General features: G+C 42.2%; 1 protein-coding gene across 1 annotated transcript in view; it reads right to left on the bottom strand.

Moving 5' to 3' along the window:
- LOC124798941 (short stature homeobox protein 2-like) overlaps positions 1-21115 on the bottom strand; it is a 183661-nt gene that overhangs the window by 73732 nt on the left and 88814 nt on the right. Inside the window, exons 2-3 of the mRNA XM_047262474.1 lie at positions 15932-16035; positions 15710-15865 (exon numbers count right to left, since the gene is read on the bottom strand). Coding sequence (XP_047118430.1) covers positions 15710-15865; positions 15932-16035 — 260 coding nt within the window. The remainder of the gene's footprint in view (positions 1-15709; positions 15866-15931; positions 16036-21115) is intronic.

Genomic DNA, 21115 nt, shown 5'->3' on the forward strand with positions numbered 1-21115 from the left:
CTAAATAAGATGCAAAATTTAAAAAAAGTTAAATGTTAACTATTATCATAAAGGTAAATGTAGTTGTAGCCTTAAAAATTACTGATAAATGCTGAGCTACCAATTGCAAATTGAAAGTTGAGGAATATGTTTGGTATGATTATTTTATGAAGGAATTCCATATGATTTCTGTGAGATTGTAATTACGTCTTAGAAGAAAGTTATAAACACAAATTAGTTGATGACAGACCTCCAAATTGTGATGAAGTATTAAGAGTTAAATATAATCCAAATCAGTTAACATATACAATAGAATAAAAGAACTATTGAATAGAAATACTATTTTAAAAGAAATTATTTTAATTTAAACAGCAGGTTTCAGAAGATGCAAGTAAGCATTTACAAAATTAAAGTATACCATAAACAATTACATTATCTATATTTTCAAATTATTCTGACATTTATTAAATCCTAACCATTTAAAATATACTTTCTTATTTACCTCTATTATAACTTCTTCAGTGTTACATAAATATGGATAGTTTGTTTTCTGTATTCATATTCATAAAAAATAACTTCTACATATTTCAACTTGTGTGTCATTAGATTGCAAACTACTACATCAGTTTCTTCAAATATCTATTTTCACCAGATGGTTGTCTATCCCATTTCAAATACACCTTTTGATTTGTGGAGTCTTATTTTAGCTCCAATGTGAAACTTAAAGAGTGGTGTCGCCGCCAGACACCACACTTGCTAGGTGGTAGCCTTTAAATCCGCCGCGGTCCGTTAGTATACGTCGGACCCAAGTGTCGCCACTATCAGTGATTGCAGACCGAGGGCCGCCACATGGCAGGTCTAGAGAGACTTCCTAGCACTCGCCCCAGTTGTACAACCGACTTTGCTAGCGATGGTTCACTGACAAAATACGCTCTCATTTGCCGAGACGATAGTTAGCATAGCCTTCAGCTACGTCATTTGCTACAACCTAGCAAGGCGCCATTACCAGTTACTATTGATACTGAGAATAATGTACCGTCAAGAGCGACGTTCACCATTAATGGATTAAAGTTAAGTATTCCACCAGCTATGTCCGATTTTCTAAATTCTAATTTCCTTGTCCTTTTCCAGACCTCACGCCAGCCTGCGTGAGCTAAAACGTGTGCCTTTCGGCTTCCTCTAGTAACCCGGTGTTGGCTCTCCTGCCAACCACAACATTGGCGACGAGGCAATACCGCGTTCTTAAGTATACTGCTCTGATTTACTTGTGTAATGGCTTTGCCACCATCTCCAGATGTACTGTCCGAATTTTATCGCTTACAGAATCAGCAGACGCAGGCCTTACTGGATGCCCTTGGACAGCTCGTCCAGGGTCAACGTGCAGTGCAAAACGATGTGGCAGCCGCCGCTCCACTGCTAACGCAGCCACAACACACTGTTGGTCCAACGTATCGACCTTTTGATGCTGCACTGGAAAGCTGGACGGAGTGGTCACGCCATTTCGGATTCCATCTCGCCGCCTACAGAATTCAAGGTAATGAGCGGCAGCCTTATTTGTTATCATCGGTCGGGGTGACCACGTACCGTGTGATAGTCAAATTATTTCCCCGACGCGACGTAGCAACTCTGTCCTACGACGAAATTTTGTCTGCATTAGATGCATATTTCAAAGAATCAGTCAATGTAGTTGCAAAAAGGTATACCTTCTTTCGTACAAAACGTACGGCATGTCAGACTAATCAGGAGTGGGTTGCCACCTTGCAAGGCCTTACTAGGGATTGTGCTTTTGAGTGTCAATATGGACTCCCTTATACCGATACTATGGTACGTGATGCAATTGCACAGAACGTTTCTGATGTTCATATAAGGGAACAGATTTTGAAACTAGTCAATCCCTCCCTTCAACAAGTGATGGACATCTTGGATCAGCAGGACACACTTGACTTTGGTCAGGAATCATTTGAACCTTCACCAGCCGTGTGTCAGGTTAACCGGCCCGCCGAGCGAGCTGCACAGAACAGTAAACAGTCCTTGCGCCCGGCCGCGCTGCTGCCGCCAGGCTCTCAGCCACGTGTACCGTGCAGACAAGCAAATGCAGTGCTAAAATCAAGCCTGCGGTGTGCTACTAGACATTCACGTGAGAATTGCCCGTCACGCCAGGCTATTTGCTTTTTCTGTAATAAAAAAGGACATGTTCAGAGTGTTTGCCAGAAAAAGCTCAGATCAGTAACTCAAAACCATACCAGGCCCTTTGCTTCGCGCCGAATTCGAACCAAGGATACTCAGGCTCGTGAAACTTCGCCCATGGAAATTCATGTAGTTCATTGCACTCCGCCCAGTGCCACTCTCTCTAACATCACCGGAGATCCCGTCAAGTCGCAAGTGATAATGTACCAGTGTCAGTTCACGTTGCACGAGACAGTCGCTCTTGTCGTCAGCAGGACAATAAACTTTTTGTAGATTTGGACATTAACGGCAAAGTGATACCATTCCAGCTCGATACCGGAGCTGCAGTTTCACTGATCAATCAAGACACATACAAACAGCTGGGCACACCTCCGTTGCGTGCCGCAAATGTTAGGTTAACTAGTTATTCCGGTCAAGTTATCCCTGTGTGCAGCCTTCTTGCAACATACAACGGACACACAAAACTTGTGTCATTTTACATCCTTCGTTCTTCTTCTGCAGTGAACTTGTTTGGTTTGGATTTATTTCAGTTGTTTAACTTGCCTATAGTAAAACAGGTCCTATCAGTGAACCAGACTGTGCCTTCAGACGGTGTTTCTCGTCTATGTGAAGAATTTGCAGACATTTTTGCACCAGGCCTTGGTTGCGCTAAGAACTATAAAGCACATTTGGAACTAAAAGTAAACGCGCAACCGAAATTTTTCAGAGCGCGCAATGTTCCCCACGCATTGCGTGATGAGGTCGCAAAAACATTACACGATTTGGAATAACAAGGTGTCAATGAACGTGTGCAGGCTTCTCTCTGGGCATCACCCTTAGTAATTTTGCCAAAACCTTCCGGAAAATTGAGACTTTGTGTGGACTTCAAGGCAACAGTGAATCCACAACTAGTGATTGCAACTTTTCCTTTACCCCGCCCGGAAGATCTTTTTGACAAACTGTGTCCGGGTAAATATTTTTCGAAGTTGGACCTAGCAGATGCGTAGTTGCAAATACCAGTGGATGAAGAATCCCAGCCGGCCGAAGTGGCCGTGCGGTTAAAGGCGCTGCAGTCTGGAACCGCAAGACCGCTACGGTCGCAGGTTCGAATCCTGCCTCGGGCATGGATGTTTGTGATGTCCTTAGGTTAGTTAGGTTTAACTAGTTCTAAGTTCTAGGGGACTAATGACCTCAGCAGTTGAGTCCCATAGTGCTCAGAGACATTTGAACCATTTGAAGAATCCCAGCGCGTTTTGGTGGTTAACACGCATCTGGGTTTGTATCAATTCAAACGACTGCCATTCGGGTGTGCATCCGCCCCTGCATTGTTTCAGCAATATCTACAAACTGTTTCTGCGTCGGTCCCTACTGCAGCAAACTATCTGGACGATATTGTGATCTCCGGAAAGACGGAAGAAGAACATTTAGCCAAACTCAGAACATTATTTCAGGTCTTGCGACAAAATGGTCTTCGATTGCAGAAGGACAAATGTGTGTTTTTGCTCGCGACTTGCCCTACCTGGAACATGTACTCAATGCCCAAGTCATACATCCCAGTCCCGAGCACCTCCGTGCCATACAAGACTTGCCTTCGCCGCAGAATTTGAAGCAGCTACAGAGTGTGCTGGGAAAAATCAACTATTTTCATAAATATATCCCACACGCCTCTTCCATTTCAGCTCCGCTTCATCGCTTACGCCGTAAAGGTGTTCCGTTCGTCTGGACGACGGAATGCGAACGCGTCTTTCGCCAGTTGAAATCGGAGTTGCTTTCCAATACTTGCCTTACGCCATTGGATCCCCAGAAGCCCCTTTTGTTGATGGTGGATGCATCGGATTTCGGGATCGGTGCTGTGCTTGCGGACAAAGATGGATCGCACGATCGCCCTATTGCTTTTGCGTCCAAATTGCTCTCGTCTGCGCAAAGAAATTATTCACGGATCGAGAAAGAACCATTGGCTCTCGTATTTGGCGTTACAAAGTTTCATGATTTCTTGTATGGTCGTCACTTTACCATCATCACAGACCACAAACCTTTGACATCGCTTTTTCATCCGAACAAGCCTGTACCTCCACGTATAGCACAGAAATTCATTCGGTGGTCTATTTCCCTCTCGCAGTACCGCTACGATATCTCTTATCGGTCCACTGCTAAGCACGGAAACGCCGATGCGTTGTCCCGTTTGCCTGTTGCTGAGGATAGAGCATTCGATTCCTCCGAACTTGCTTGCATGTTCATTGATTCGGAAACCGATGACGTGGTCGAATCATTTCCGACTGATTTTCGTCGTGTAGCTACAGCCACAGCTCCCGACCCTGTCCTGCGTTTTGTTGCTACGCAATGGCCCTTGTCAAAGTCACGGATCGGGGATCCGTTGGTTCGCCGATTTTTTGCTCACAAGGAGAGACTTTTTGTACGACGTGGTGTTTTGCTGTTGCGTTCTGATAATGATCAGCCGAGGGTCATGGTCCCACGTTCGTTACAGTCCTCTGTCTTACAGCTACTCCACCAAGGACATTGGGGTATAGTGAGAACGAAACAACTTGCTCGTCAGCACTGTACTTGGTTTGGAATCGATGCCGCGATTACGAATATGTGCTCTTCTTGCATGCTGTGTGCCGAACAACAATCAGCCCCACCGCGGAAATTCTTTGCATGGCCAAAAGCCACTTCCCCTTGGCAACGCTTACACATCGATTTTGCTGGTCCATTCTGGAATGCTCGATGGTTAGTTGTGGTAGATTCATTCAGTAGTTTTCCTATTGTTCGGATGTCTTCCACGACGTCATCTGCCACCATCCAAGCGTTATCTGCTATCTTTTGCATTGAAGATCTTCCACAGACTATTGTTTCCGACAATGGCCCACAATTCATGTCTGCAGAATTTCAGTCATTCTACAAGGTCAATGGTATTCAACATCTGACGCCCGCGCCGTTTTCGCCACAGTCAAACGGTGCCGCTGAACGATTGGTCAGGACTTTCAAGTCACAGATGTTGAAGTTAAAAGCGTCGCATTCTCGGGAGGACGCGTTATTGCTCTTTTTGTCCTCGTATCGCTCTCAGCCCCGAGATGGTCGCTCGCCGGCTGAGTTGCTCCACGGTCGTCATCATCGAACCTCGATGTCGTTGCCACATCCGCCGTATCAGGTTCCTGTGCAGAGGCCGACACCTGCTTTTGCTCCAGGCGACGTTGTCTACTATCGTCACTACCGAGGTTCACGGCGTTGGCTCGAAGGGCGCATTCTTCGCTGCCTCGGACGCGCTAAGTATCTGGTTTTGGGGGCCTCTGGTGAGGTGCGCCGGCATCTCAACCAGCTGCGCCTCTGTCGTCGCATGGGATCTGCCGCTCGCCGTCTGCTTTCAGCGACGGTGCCGTCCGGTGAGCGCCTGGGGACCCATCTACTGGCTCGCCTCAGCCCCAGGTGTTACCGACGCTGCCTTCCATTTTGCCCCATGGCGACGCGCCGCCGCCGCCGCCGCCGCCGCCTGTTCTCCCGCCGGTGACGCCCGCAGTGGACGCTTCGCTGCAACCGCCGGGCGCCTCCCTGGGTCAGGTGCTGCCGATCGCTTCCCGTGACCGAATGTCCTCCGACATGGAACTCTTGCCCGCTCCGGACCATATGTCGTCTTCGCCCGTCGGGTGCCCCGGCCCGATGGAGGTCGACCCTTCGGCCCCTCCTGTCTCTCTGCGGGCGCATACACTGCATGTTGGCGTGCACCCTGGAGCAGGTTTTCAGGCGTTTCCTAGCTCCCCGCGGTCCGAATGGCAGGGTGCGGGTGGCACAGCCTCGCCTGTTGTTAGGCTTTCCACCTCGTCGCGTACGTTAACATGGGGTCCTCCCCACGGCGGGCGGAAGCCTTATGCCACAACCGTACGCCGATTTGCGGGGGAGGAATGTGGTGTCACCGCCAGACCACCGCACTTGCTAGGTGGTAGCCTTTAAATCCGCCGCGGTCCGTTAGTATACGTCGGACCCAAGTGTCGCCACTATCAGTGATTGCAGACCGAGCGCCGCCACACGGCAGATCTAGAGAGACTTCCTAGCACTCGCCCCAGTTGTACAACCGACTTTGCTAGCGATGGTTCACTGACAAAATACGCTCTCATTTACCGAGACGATAGTTAGCATAGCCTTCAGCTACGTCATTTGCTACGACCTAGCAACGCGCCATTACCAGTTACTATTGATACTGAGAATAATGTACCGTCAAGAGCGACGTTCACCATTAATGGATTTAAGTTAAGTATGCCACCAGCTACGTCCGTTTTTCTAAATTCTAATTTCCTTGTCCTGTTCCAGACCTCACGCCAGCCTGCGTGAGCTAAAACGCGTGCCTTTCGGCTTCCTCTAGTAACCCGGTGTTGGCTCTCCTACCAACCATAACATAAAGCGTTGCACATTGTGCAGTTTTAAACAATGGATGTATACGTTTCTCATTATGCTTATTTACATCTTTAGGTTTCATCTTTATTTTTGTATGTATTTTCATATTTTTTTAACTGATTTTGGAACTGTATCAACTTACTGATGTACCACATTTCTCCAAATTTTCTTTTTGTGTATACTGTTAAACTGTTCTACAACAGATACCTTTGTCTCTATGAAAGCAGAATAATGATTACTTTCATATCCATTCATACATTTTTTTTAAAATTCAGTTTGAAAATGTTTAAAATGTTTATGGGATGTTATTTGAAAAGCATCACATAGATCCCCCTCTGTTTTACTTTCAACCAGTGTAAACTTCAAAAATATGTTAATTTACATTACGAAATATTTATATTCTTCACTTATTTCTGAAATTCCTTTCAATTTTCCTGAATACATTTCTAATATAATTGCTGGACATAAATTAAGATTCCAAATGTAACAATATTTTTTACTCATCATTTTTTGTATATTATTTAAAGTTTCTTCACAAATATTTCAGTTTCTTGAACCTATTTATACAAATACAATTTAACAAATTTACTTATTTTGCTTTTCCATACTGTACAATTACCTTCTGTCCACTGTCTTCTGCTTTTAGTTGCTGTTCTTTGCTGATGATGAGTTTCTGAATAGTTCTTGCTAGTCACACACCAAATATTGTTGATCATAAAAATAAAATAAAAAATAAAAGAGTTAATTCTTTTCATTGATATCTTGAATAAATTATAGACAATTAACCAAAAATTAATATTGTCAAATCTTCTCTGCTTTTACTTGACTAATTTAATCTAAACCAATCAAATGATGGATGATTACTGAAATTAGATAGTCAGTAGTCTTTGGAATACCAACTGATAATTCTCAATTACACTCTGATATTTTCACTTTATGATCAGTAGGATGCCATTTTACATCAGATTTGACACCTATTAAAAAAATATTTTATCTTTGATACAGTAATCTAGTATATATCCAAGTTGCTATCACTTTGTACAAACATGAATTCAGTTTCTATTAATCACAGACTTTATTCTTCTGTTTTGTTGATGGCTAATGTAAAGGTTGTAATCTATTTTTAAAAAATATTTCGAAAACGCTTTCTCTATAATTATTAAATGTGGTCAACAGATTTGAGACTGAATGTTAGTTTGTTCAAGATTGCAATTTAAATATCGCTTATTAACTAATCCATTGAAACTGCTACACTTCAATTAACTAATCATCTGTTTATGAGATTGATGTATTTTTTATTTTTCTTACAGATAGCAGCAAAGTACTTTCCAAATTTGATGTATTATATTTCTGTATCTCTTAGCTCATCTAACTTGACTTTTTTCCAATTTGTTTGTTTAAAAACATATTTATTAGCTTCAAAATTTCAGTAAACCATCACAAAATAGTTTTAAACATATAAACACAAAATCACACATGTGTATTTCTTGAAGTTTAGAATTTTATTTTCATTATAACATAGCTTATTGATCCCGCATATTTAAAAAAAAGTATTTTGGATCACTTCTTCCAAATGAATCAAAGACAGATCTCTTATTGGTGTATCTATAACAACAAATCCAGTGTCTACAAACATGATCTAATAAATTAAATTTCACAGTGCCAGATTTAATTATTTCTAATGTTAAAGAATCTTAATCAGTCAAAAAACAGTTCCAAAGCTCTTAATCTTAAATGCCTTTATTAATTATTCAGCAACAAAATAACTTAGAGGATGTGCCTGATTTCTAATTTTTTCCCACTATTCTTTCATTCATTTCGACTTTACACCTCTGTTCCTCAGCTTATTCAGCACCTTCTTTTAACAAGCTGCACTTGTAGCTGGTACAGCTCAACCAGCTAAAGATCCAAAACCTCCTTATGCAGCAAGTAGCAGTGGATGAATTCTTGGTTCATGTTGATTTAATGTAGAAGTTTCTTACTTTCTACAATCTGCTGTAGAGCTGGACTGGTTGATGGTAAAATCTAATTACCGTCTTCTATAATTCGATTTTCTTTAGATTTTCTATTTGTTATTTAGTAGTTTAATCTCTGTTACGTTTCAGTTTAGGTTTTCACACACAGTAATATTATGATGAATATTAAATAATTTCATTTAATAATGAAAAATTTCGAATTCCTTAACCATAATCATCAGCTGCAATACCAACACCTCTTTTTTTGTTTTTCTATGTATAATTTGTCCATCAGATGTTGCAGATTTCTCTTTTCCAACTGAAATTTCTGATATGTGTATTCTATCCTTTGTAGCTATTTGGCGTTTTTTACATGCTATTTTTGTACTCTAAATTGCAATGCTCTGTATATTTAATATCACATATTTTACAAGGTTTAACTTCTTTGTCACTTCTAGGTAATCCTTCATCTGATATAGTTCCTGGTCCACATTAAGAGTAGCCAGGTAGATGTATTTCAAAAGGAAGTGTATTAATCATCCAATTAACTAATCCTTCACCACACAATATTGCAATGTCTGTGTTATTATTATTACAAAGCAAAGTTCCTTTCGACATGTATGCATGTCCTAAGGTACAGGCACTGTGGCAACTACAGCCATTATGAAAGATATGAAATGAATTCGCAATTGCGAATAAGGACAATCATCAGCTATAGAATGGAATGACGATGTGAAAATCTGTGCCAGATCGGGACTTGAACTCGGATTTTCCGCTTGTCGCGAGTGGCTGCCTTACCATTTAGTGATCTGTGCATGTCTCTCAGTCAGACCCAAACTTTTGTATGTCACCAATCATGCGTCTATCATCTATACTTGTACATCCATTACGTATATTTCTATACAGGTCAGACACTGCCTTGAAAGTCGCTTGCATAGTATCGGCAGAGAAATACAATATTGCAGTGCCTGTGTTATTCTGATTACAATGCCAAGTTCCTTTCGACATGCGTGCATGTCCAAAGGAACAAGCACTGTGGCGACTACAGCCATCATTCGCAGCTGTGAATTGATTTCATGTGTTTCATAACATTGGAAGAAGGCACTGAAACAGTTTTGGATGAACAAAATCAGTATTACAGCTTTTTTTGTCATTTTCCATTTTGGTGTCATTATGGTCAGTAAGCTATGGAATAGATGATTTCAAGTCGCTTATTGATTTTATGTAAAACCAAAACGTCTTAGAGTTTTTAGTTAGTTCAGTTAATTTCCATGATAGTCACAAACGCTCCTCTCATATTCTCCTTTCTCTCATTTCTGCTTCGTTCAGCTTTTGTGTCTCTACTAAGTTTTAACTCTTCTTTCATCTATGAAGAAGCTGTCTTTGTTTACATAGCAGTCTTCTAGCACAGTTATTAAGCCAAGGTGGCCTTTCCCATGCCTTCACTAACTTTGAAATGGCAGTAATTAGATAACTGGAACGAAAAACATCTATAATTGCTTAATATTGGAGTAGCATTAGAACCAAATGAGGTACCTGTAAGATTCTATAGAGATTATGCGAAAGAATTTGCTCCACTTCTGGCAGCAGTTTACTGTAGGTCGCTGGACCAACCAAGTGTACCAAGTGACTGGAAAAAGCGCAGGTCATTGCCATTTTCAAGAAGGGACATAAGACAATTGGATTTCATTATATCCCTATATCGTTGATGTCAATCTGCTGTAGAGTTACAGAACATGTTTTATGCTCATGTAGGCCTATTATGATGTTTTTGGAGAATAAAAATCTCCTCTATAAAAATCAACATGGATTCTGCAATTAGAGATCTTGCAAAACTCAACTCACTCCCATGAGATCCACAGTGCTGTAGAGTGGCACACAGGTTGGTATCTTGCAGATAGACCGTGATATGTCGTTCTTAACAGAACAAAATTGCCAGATGTAAAGCTAATTTTTGGGATATATCAACGAAATGTGATAGGACTGATGTTGTTTACAATGTATATAAATGGTCAAGCAGGATGAGAAAAATTTGATAAATTTTTATTTTGTCTGTCTCAGTTGTATGAATATACAGTAGCTGATGTTTATGGGGATAGATAGGTATAAAAGAAAGTAAAACTAAGAAATCTGTAGGTTTGTTAAAGGAAAGAAAATGATTTTCGAAAGTTTGCAGAGCAATATAAATTATGTTTTAAAGACTCATATTGCTGAATTTTTTGTAATGATCACATCATGAAGTTTCTGTTAAATTTACTGAAACTATTCCTTAGTCACTGGACATAGAGCTTTATATACACCTCTATACTGTATAATAATTTTTTCAAATTCATTACTATTTTCATGGATCTATATTGCTCTTTGATATTGAATAGGCAGTTTTCAATCTTTGATGATGTATTATTTAAAACACACCTTTTACTTAAGTAACATCTTTTTTCTGAACTTTACAGCTATATATTTTAGTTATGAATCCCATAAATTCTTTCATGATTTTTCCACTGTTTTAATTTTTCAACTTTATTAAAACTTTCTTTCATATCTGTGCAGAAATATTAACTTTTCGTACCATATATGTATGAATCTGGATCTTTATAGCATAATTCAATATTGTATTCACAGTTTGGTTCTATAAGACTATAGTAAAAACATACATTAGTACTTTTAATCAATCTGAAATAGTGATACCTATAAAAATTTGTGTACTAAGCTACATTTCTGTCTTCTGTATAGATATTGCTGCTACATCCTCATTAATGATTGTTCTGCTCTTAATCAAGACAAACCCCTCTGCTTATAACTAGGGCTACTGTATGTTCTGAGAAAACTTTCTTGATATTCTTAATTTGATCTTTATTCAAATAGGATAGTACATTATCTAATGATGAAGCCACTAACCTAAATGGATAAAAAATCTTAAGTTTAATCTGTTTGATTCCTTTCCTATGCTTGTATTATTATTTGGGATTTAATCGTTTTTTCATAACCATAATCTTATTCTTTAAATCAAGAGATAAGGATAAAATATTAAAATATTGTTGGATACATAGACATGAAGTTAGAACATTTATAATTAAGTTACAATACCTAAGGAAAAAAAGTTTGTCACTTACTACATTTTCGCCTATCATGCAGTAAAACTATAGCTGGCATAAGGCTTGACATTTAATTTATTAATTCCTTACTACTAACATTGTTTCCAACACATTTTGTAGACAATATCCATATATAACACTGAATGTACTTACAAAATTATATTTTTTTAGACACATGAGTCAGAAGATCATCTTACATATTATGGTGTTGAAAAATTAGCTTTTGCTTAAAACAGAAAGCAAATTAGCCAGACTATAGTTATTCAGTGTGTGATAATGAGAGCCCTTCATGACTCCCAACAAACTTTAAACATAATTTTCTGAACTTTTCTCGCCTACATGCTCAAGATCAAAATTTTAACACATCAACTCATTTGTAAAGTAATCACACATTTGGAACTGTTTTACACAAGGGAGATCGATATTTAAAGAATCAAAAGTGGAAGGTTTATATATTTTTCTAGATTTTGTATATTTCTGTATGATATATTTTGGCACATTTGTAGAATCATAGATTTTACTTTAAATATATCAAGACACTACTGAAATTTAGTGTGAGACAACTAAAATGAGAGGTGGTGTGATTTGGCAAAGAAACGGGGCTACAAGAAGTATAAAATGGGGTTAAGGGTACATAATTGTGTAGAGTGAGTCCAAAAGCAGAAATCGTCTGATAGCCTTGTAGCAACTATCATCATTCCTTTCACCTTTAGAATTGATGTGTATGTGAAAATGTCAAGCTTAACTATAGTTCAGAGTCTACTCTGAGCTGCAGGTGCTACTGAAATTGGCTGGGTAAGGGCCATTGTTGAATCCTGACTTGATGATAGCGTTATCTATTCTTCTGATCACCATTTAATCGAGATTATGTAATTTTAAGTCTCTAGGCAGGAATTTTCGTATGATACAAGGGTCCCTCCTTCAGCAACGTGACATGACTATCAGTGTGTGGTGATTCTAACAACTTTCTCTCTCCTCTTCATTTCAGACTAGCACTTGCACACAATGGGCTCGGTTACTTCTTGCATATATTCTAGTCTCTGTCTTAAACTATTGTTTGTGGCCTCTGCAGCTCCCTCTGGTACCATGGAAGTTCTGCCCCAACACATGTCCTTTCGTCTCATCTCTTCTTCTAGTCAGTATTTTCCACAAATTCTTTTTCTCATAGATTCCGGGTATGACCATTTCATTGATTTTCTTATCTGTCCACTTAATACTAGCCATGAGCTAACAATGTATTATTGTGCTCTGTCAATCCAGTATCGTCCTAATTCAAGTTGCATGTGATAAGAGGGAAATTGAATTTTATCTCTGTCTCAGTGATGATAGTGGAAAGCTATTGGTTTCATATTTGCTTGCAGGGACTTTCAGCATAACTATTTCAGAGACTAAGTGTGAACCGACATTCCAACATAGGAAATGAGTTATTGTAATGAATTTACATGTAATGAGATAAAGTTAATTCATACAGCAGCAACCAGCAGCCTTCAATGATTCAGCGATCCTTCCTCCATAAGAGAGAGACACTAACAGAGATGCAAAGAAATCAGCACAGAAAGGAAACAATACATTAATAATCACTTAAAAGGTAGAGGCATTATTGATGCACTATTAAACCTGGGTGGTAGACACACAGACAACATTCAATTACACTGGTGACTAGTCCTATGCTTGTAAAGGTGATACTGTGTTGGATAATCTCACGATAGGTCAGAGAGATTGGAGAGTGAGTTGAATGCATCAGAGAGCAATCGAGGAGATACTGGAAAGGAGGGGTTGGGCTGACTTTTTATCACACGTCTCCTGCATGATCTAGTTGCACTTGCAAAATGGTGGCAACTAACTGCAGTCGACTTTGTGAGCTTCTGTCCAAAGTAATGGATGATAGAACCGTATCATGACCCAAGGAGGCAAGGGCCATGAGTTCATCACAATGACCGCTGGTTTCTTCCAAATGCACTATCTAATTACTTGAATATAGGGCAATCGGGGTGATGCAACTGAGCACCGAAGTGTTATTATAAACTAGGAGTGGCTGGACGTCTGCATTCTTCGGACCTCAAAAAATGTCTCATACCAACTGCCGGGGAACGTAATGGGCAGTGGTCAAGTTCTACCTTCCAGGACACAGAATGCAGACAACACCTTCAGCATGCAGGTGTTCCTCATCCTATCTTCGTTCCAACTGTCTCATGTATGGTGTCTTTATCTTCCTTTCACTGTGTCTCCTTGAAGAAGATGTAGTCTTTCAAACCTCTGGCAGAATTTAAATCGAGCCCCATTTTCGGAATAAGTAAATCCGTTCATAATTACTGTATCAAAAGTCAGATTCAGGTATAATGCTTTTTAGCAGGTACGGCATCTAGCTCCTATTGCCTCCTTTTTCTCCAACGTTTTACTGAGGGACTAATTACAATATAAAGTTTTACATGTTTCTAATAATAGGAGTAGCATAAAAAATAGAAGTTCATCAGGGTGTTAGTCGTAAGTAATGGATCCAAATTCTGTACGGATATGTATGGATTTTTAATTACTTATCGCCATTGTCTTTATTAAAGACACTGTGCGAATACTCATGTACACATTCCGTCCAGAAATTTCCGTGACTGATTTTATTCCTGGCGTACAAGTGACATGAGCGCAGTAACGTGGTGGCAGCTGGAACTAACATCTGTATACACTCGAAAAAGACGGGGATTCGACCAGTCAGTTGTGAACAGGGAATGTCAAATAATAAACGTGCGGCTGTAGCATGTCGACGTTGTTGGTTCACCTAACACAATGAGGCTACATCTCTAAATCATGTGTTGTAGACATTCGCCACAATTTTTTGAGGAGGAGAAAAGTGTGTGAGAAGTTTATTGGCTCTAAGCGCTACAAGACTTAACATCTGAGGTCATCAGTCCCCTAGACTTAGAACTGCTTAAACCTAACTAACCTAAGGATATCACACACATCCATGCTCGAGCCAGGATTCGAACCTGCGACCGTAGCACCAGCGCGGTTCTTGACTGAAGCGCCTAGAACCCTCGGTCACAACTTCCGGCGACTAGTTAATTTCTCACGTCTTGTCTTCTGAACGAAAATGGCACGTGGGCGTCTGCCACGACTTGATTAAAAGCAAAACACGGACAGTTGTTTTCTGTAAAAGTCATTACGGCTGTATACTTGGTTTTATCAGTATGAACCTACTATAAAACAAGAAACTGCAATCGTTCGCATGAATGGTCAAAACTTTTCCGGCATAACCCGCATTCAAGCCAATGTGGCACACATGGTGAACAACATTCCAAAGAAGGACTTTTCTGACCATTTAACATGGTAGTATGAAACTTCCTGGCAGATTAAAACTGTGTGCCGGACCGAGACTCGAACTCGGGACCTTTGCCTTTCGCGGGAAAGTGCTCTACCAACTGAGCTACCCAAGCACGACTCACGCCCTGTCCTCACAGCTTTACTTCTACCACAACCTCGTCTCCTATCTTCCAAACTTTACAGAAGCTCTCCTGCGAACCTGTAAGGTTTGGAAGGTAGGAGACGAGGTAGTGGTAGAAGTAAAGCTGTGAGGAGGGGGCGTGAGTCGTCCTTGGGTAGCTCAGTTGGTAGAGCACTTGCCCGCGGAAGGCAAAGGTCCTGAGTTCGAGTCTCAGTCCGGCACACAGTTTTAGTCTGCCAGGAAGTTTCATATCAGTGCACACTCCGCTGCAGAGTGAAAATCTCATTATGGTAGTATGAACGTTCCGTCCATTGTACAGAGTTAGGGGTATCTGTGTGTGGGCCTTGGGGGGGGGGGGGGCGGAAAGCTAATTAGAACACCGGAAACATTAAAACCACCATTTTAACTTTTCTCTAACTCTTATTAATCCAGACCCGTAACATTTTGAACTGATGTGACATGCTTTTCAGCACATGACGAGGCTGTCTAGGGTCATTGTGTTACAACTGTAAGTGAAAGTCAGTGTAGTTGGCCTGTGGCAGGGAAGCGAGTTTATGCACCCTTATTGTTACTTCTGTTTAAGGTTTATGTTTCGCTCATACTTTATATTTTCTTTTATTGTCTGATTTTGGTTCGTATTATTTTATGTTTGTATAGTTTTGGTCTAGATTTTTAGTGCATGCACGACTCACCTGCACCCTGGCCTCGCTGAGCCCCAGCCGCTGGCTCAGCTCCTCCCGCATGAAGGCGTCCGGGTAATGCGTCTCGTCGAACAGCCTCTCCAGCTCGTTCAGCTGCTCCAGCGTGAAGTTGGTGCGGCTGCGGCGCTGCTTGTTCTGCTGCTGCTGCTGTTGGGGAGGCGGCGGGGGCGGTGCGGAGGCTCTGGAGGCGGAGGCGGCGGAGGCTGTGGGCACCGGGGGCGGCGGACTGCCCCTCAGCTGGGACTGCGGCTGCAGGCGGGACCTGGCCGACAGCTCCTCCGCCTCCTCGGGGTCTACGTCCGCCTCCAGATCGCCACCTGCGGGCACAACAACCGTAACACTTTGCGCCCAGTTTGGACGCCAATCGCACCACATGTGCCTCCTAGTGTTACATTTACTTGAGTATGTGTATCAGTAACCTTTGCAACCGTGCCTCAGAAGAGGCTTCTCCTCAAATCAATAAACCCCAAACTCCAGGTTCTTTAAAGAATCGATCTTCCATATATAAGACAGCTTGAAATGTTTGATTACTTTACAATTACACTAAGTTGCCGGCCGTTGTGGTCGAGCGGTTCTACGCGCTTCAGTCGGGAACCGCGCTGCTGCTACGGTCGCAGGTTCGAATCCTGCCTCGGGCATGCATGTGTGTGGTGTCCTTAGGTTAGTTAGGTTTAAGTAGTTCTAAGTGTAGGGGACTGATGACCTCATATGTTAAGTCCCATAGTGCTCAGAGCCATTTGAACCATTTGAATTACACTAAGTTAATGTGTTCATAATTTGATGTTATGCATGTAAAACTTTTATGGTTGAAGACACAAAATTCTGTGTTAGTTTTGTTACCTGATTATTCACTAACAGACTAATGGGAACATTCACGCACCTCAAAGTTTATGAAGTCATGCCTCCAGAACTATATGTCGTACAATGATAAAATTTTGCATCTACATTCAATGGTATACGTGAACAGTTTGTGCAAAATGTGTTGCGAATAGAGTTAGTAGTAAAGAAGTAATAAATGAAAACTTCATGCGTAATCTGAATTTGATTAGATGAATAGCTAAAGTGTAGTAAGCGGTAGCATTTTTGCCTTTCATTACTTTGTGAGGGGTGGCGGAGAACGGGGGTGGCGTTTCAGCGAGAAAAAAGTTTAGGAAGGGTTGGATATCTAGTGTAAAGTTTGTTGGAAGTCGCTAAGTGCTGTCATTCGCAAATACTGGATGACTATAGTCAGACATTTGACTTACTGTATTATACCTTTAACGTAAGATTATACCACTTAATGAGTAGGATTTCGCAGCCCCTTAAACTTTCACATCGGTCAATAATTAAAAGAATTAGTGAAAATCACGTATTTGTTTCTTCTAGAAGCCGTCAGATAGGCATCTTGCAGCTGGGACAGGGCGACCGCGTGTGTGTCTCAGCTGTTTACAAATACAGACAGTCACTACACGTGGTGTTGTAGAGAATAGTGTAACACAATCATTTTCGCCCATCAGCAGATACAGCTTTAATACATTTCCACATTGTCGCCTGGTAAACAAAACACTTGCATATGGAATATCAGAACATATACTGGTGAGCCTAAACATTATGACCTCCTGCGTGTTGGTCTACCTTTGAAACGCATTACAGCAATCATTCTGTGTGGCATGTATTCGACAAGTCTTTGGTAGGTTTCCGGAAGTACGAGTATAATCCCAAAAGTAAGGTCTTCTAATTTTTTATAAGTACATAGACCTGTTTATTTCTACAATGTTTTACATCAGTTTACAGCTTGAACATTTAGCTATTTTTACATATAATCACCATTTCTGTCGATGCATTTTTGTAGACGCTGTGGTAGTTTCTGTAAGCCTATGCCATGCTGTTCAGAAAGTTATGAACCTCTTTTTTCACCTCGTCGTCCGAGATGAATCGCTTTCCGGCCAAATGTTCTTTTAACTTAGGGAACAGGTGATAGTCACTGGGCGCCAAGTCAGGACTGTAGGGTGGGTGGGTGATTATGTTCCACTGAAACTGTTGCAGGAGAGCAACGGTTTGCCGAGCGATATGTGGGCGAGCGTTGTCATGGAGAATGTCTACGCCCTTGCTCAACATTCCTCTTCTCCGGTTCTGAATTGCCCGTTTGAGTTTTTTCAGTGTCTCACAGTACCTGTCAGCGTTAATTGTGGTCCCAGTGGGCACAAAGTCGACCCCTTTCCGACCCCAAAAACGGTTGTCATGACTTTACCGGCAGGCTGTGTTTGTTTGAATTCCCGCGGCTTTGGCGAAGAAGGATGCCGCCACTGGCTTGATTGTTGCTTGGTCTCAGGTGTAAAGTGGTATGCCCAGGTTTCGTCACCCGTGGCAATTGAGTCCAGAAAGTTGTCATGTTCGGCTGCAAGGCGGTGAAGAAATGTGCGGAAAGCATCAACTCGTTGCCGCATGTGGTCCTCAGTCAGCATGCGTGGCACCCATCTTGCGCACACCTTCCGGTAATTCAATGTTTCCGTTAAAATTCTGTGAGTGGTGCTTCGGGAAACCTCAGGAACCAACGTGCAGAGATCATCCAGGGTGATCCGCCGATCTTCACGCATGCTTTGCTCGACCTTTGACACTGTCTCTTCAGAAACTGACGGTCTCCCGCTCCTTTGTTAGTCATGAATTTCGGTCCGACCAGCTGCAAACTCTCTACACCACTTACGAACATTTTTGACATCCGTGCACAATTCACTATACACTAGCGTCAATTGGCGATAGATTTCAATCGGCGCAGTGCCCTTTGCGCTCAAAAACCGAACAACTGCTCGCAATTCGCACTTGGCGGTAACATCCAACGGGAGCTCCATTCTTAACGGCTGCCAAGCCAAGACAGCGCCTCAGCGTGGCATGCGCATGTTTACACTCAGCACGTGAAGCACTCTTCATAACAGTGTGACCAACTGCCGCACAAACAGAGTTCTGTACTTATAAAAAAAAATAGGAGACCTTACTTTTGGGATTACCCTCGTATGTCGTAACAGTCTGCACACAGGTTACGAAATTATAATCAGTTACTGACCGACGTTTTGTGAGCGCGAAGCAGGCGCCCGAAAGCGTCCTAGATGTGTCTATAATGACCCTCGAAACATTGCACTGGCGCCATGTAACGGACAGTTTTGCTGCTGGAATATGCCATTGGGATCTGGGAAAACGACAAGATGGTCAGCAATAAAGATCACTTAGTCCACAGATTTAATGATGGCTTCGATTACTGTCACAGATCTCATGGAAGCCCAGGTGTATGTCCCCATAACACAACACCGCCCCCATCGGCCTGTGTCTGTGGTACAATACATGTTTGGAGCAGACGCTCTCCTGGTTGACGGCATATCTAGACACAGCCTTCAATTTCCATTGACCCACGACCCATACTCGATGCTCCCAGGGCCCACTCCAATCGTAATCGACGAAGTCGTCTGGGCAAAATGTAGGTGTCGTCTGTTGCGGATCTCACTGTTCAGCAATGTGGACGAAGGTTATGTTCCGAAACGCTTGGACCTGCACCTACATTGTACTCTGACTTCAGATCTGCCACTGATCGCCGCCTATCCTCCACAGCTGGCAAGCTTCCAACCTCCACGTTCTGTGATGGTGCGTGGACTTACCATACGTTGTCGCGTACTCACTGCTTCATCATCCGTCAACGACTTTTCATAGATGCTCAGGATAGCAGCACACAAACAACCTATCAGCTTCACCGTTTTCGAGATGTCGTTTGAGGCACCGTGATTAACTATCTATTCTTGATCAAAGTCGCTTATGTCAGTGACTTCCCCATTTGCAGTCCGTACCGTCGTTCCCCTTTAATACACATCACGTGCCCACAACGTCACCACGCGGCATTCAGTCACGTGGCGGGCGGTGACCATAATGTTGTGGTGTATCAGTGTATGTGCTATGGAGTTCAAATTGGTTCAAATGGCTCTGAGCACTATGGGACTTAACTTCTGAGGTCATCAGTCCCCTAGAACTTAGAACTACTTAAACCTAACTAACCTAAGGACATAACACACATTCATGGTTCAAATTGCTCTGAGCACTATGCGACTTAACTTCTGAGGTCATCAGTCGCCTATAACTTAGAACTAATTAAATCTAACTAACCTAAGGACATCACACACATCCATGCCCGAGGCAGGATTCGAACCTGCGACCGTAGCGGTCGCGCGATTCCAGACTGTAGAGCCTAGAACCGCTCGGCCACTATGGCAGGCACACATACACATCCATGCCCGAGGCAGGATCCGAACCTGCGACCGTAGCGGTCGCGCGATTCCAGACTGTAGCGCCTAGAACCGCTCGGCCACTCCGGTCGGCTTCTATGGAGTTCAAGAATTCTTTGTGACAGAATTCTCTATGTCTTTCTTAATGGAAAACATCGTCATAAGCGTTGATCGTGTCTGGCATACTTGAGTGTAATGTATTGGGGCCGCAGAGGGATGACTTACAAAAATTACCTGGAGGACAGAGTCTGTAGCCGTATGAGATTTTTCACAGCTAACGTAGTTGTGTGCAGGGGGTGGCATCGTTAAGAACTGACTGGGAAATGAAGAGAGACTCGTAGACAATCACTGCTGATGTTAAATAGAAACGAATGTAATTTAAATGCTGTAAATAGACGAAAAGGTCCGATATCATTCGACCATGTGGTCAGCGATCAGACACGTCAGAGTCAGTCACAACTTTCAAAAATCTAGAACTTCCTCTGTGGAGTAATTTATGTTGGAATGACCAGGTAAATTTAATCAGGGAGAATACTTCACACAGGAGGAAGTCGCTTATCTTCATCGTCGTGAACACATTCATAAGACACGTCAAGCCTTAGGCCACAAACTGCTCCACGACGATATACTGCATCAAAATATTCATAAAGAGTTACGTGGGCACGGGTGTTAAACGCGGGAGGGTCCTCATCGATCGTGTGACGAAGGCAGTAGTGGTAAAGGAAGCTATCGAAGTGAACTTCTCTTCAATCAGGAACCCTCAGTCAAACGCCACGTAACGAGACATCCGCCAGCTGGAAGTGCTGTTTAGAATATTAGTTTCTGACAGGCACAATGCCTGCCTCCTGCACTTACCAGAGCTGGAGAGGTACTTCAACGAAACTGTGCGTCGCAGTACGAGGTACTGACCGGTAGACTTACAATTTCAGAAACATAGAAAGTCCATGGAGGAGACTGGGAAAACCTCCAACAGGAGAAGCAGAGACACACCAGAAAACGTGAATCAGTCCTGGGAGCTCAAGGCAGAAAAGGCGACAAAAGGGGTCGAAAAGGAGGAAGTGAAAAGGGAAAGACTTTCAATTTTGGGGCCGGCCTGAGTGGCCGAGCGGTTCTAGGCGCTACAGTCTGGAACCGCTACGGTCGCACGTTCGAA

The sequence above is a fragment of the Schistocerca piceifrons genome, chromosome 5, assembly GCF_021461385.2.
Source record: "Schistocerca piceifrons isolate TAMUIC-IGC-003096 chromosome 5, iqSchPice1.1, whole genome shotgun sequence".
In the NCBI taxonomy this organism is placed as follows: Eukaryota; Metazoa; Arthropoda; class Insecta; order Orthoptera; family Acrididae; genus Schistocerca; species Schistocerca piceifrons.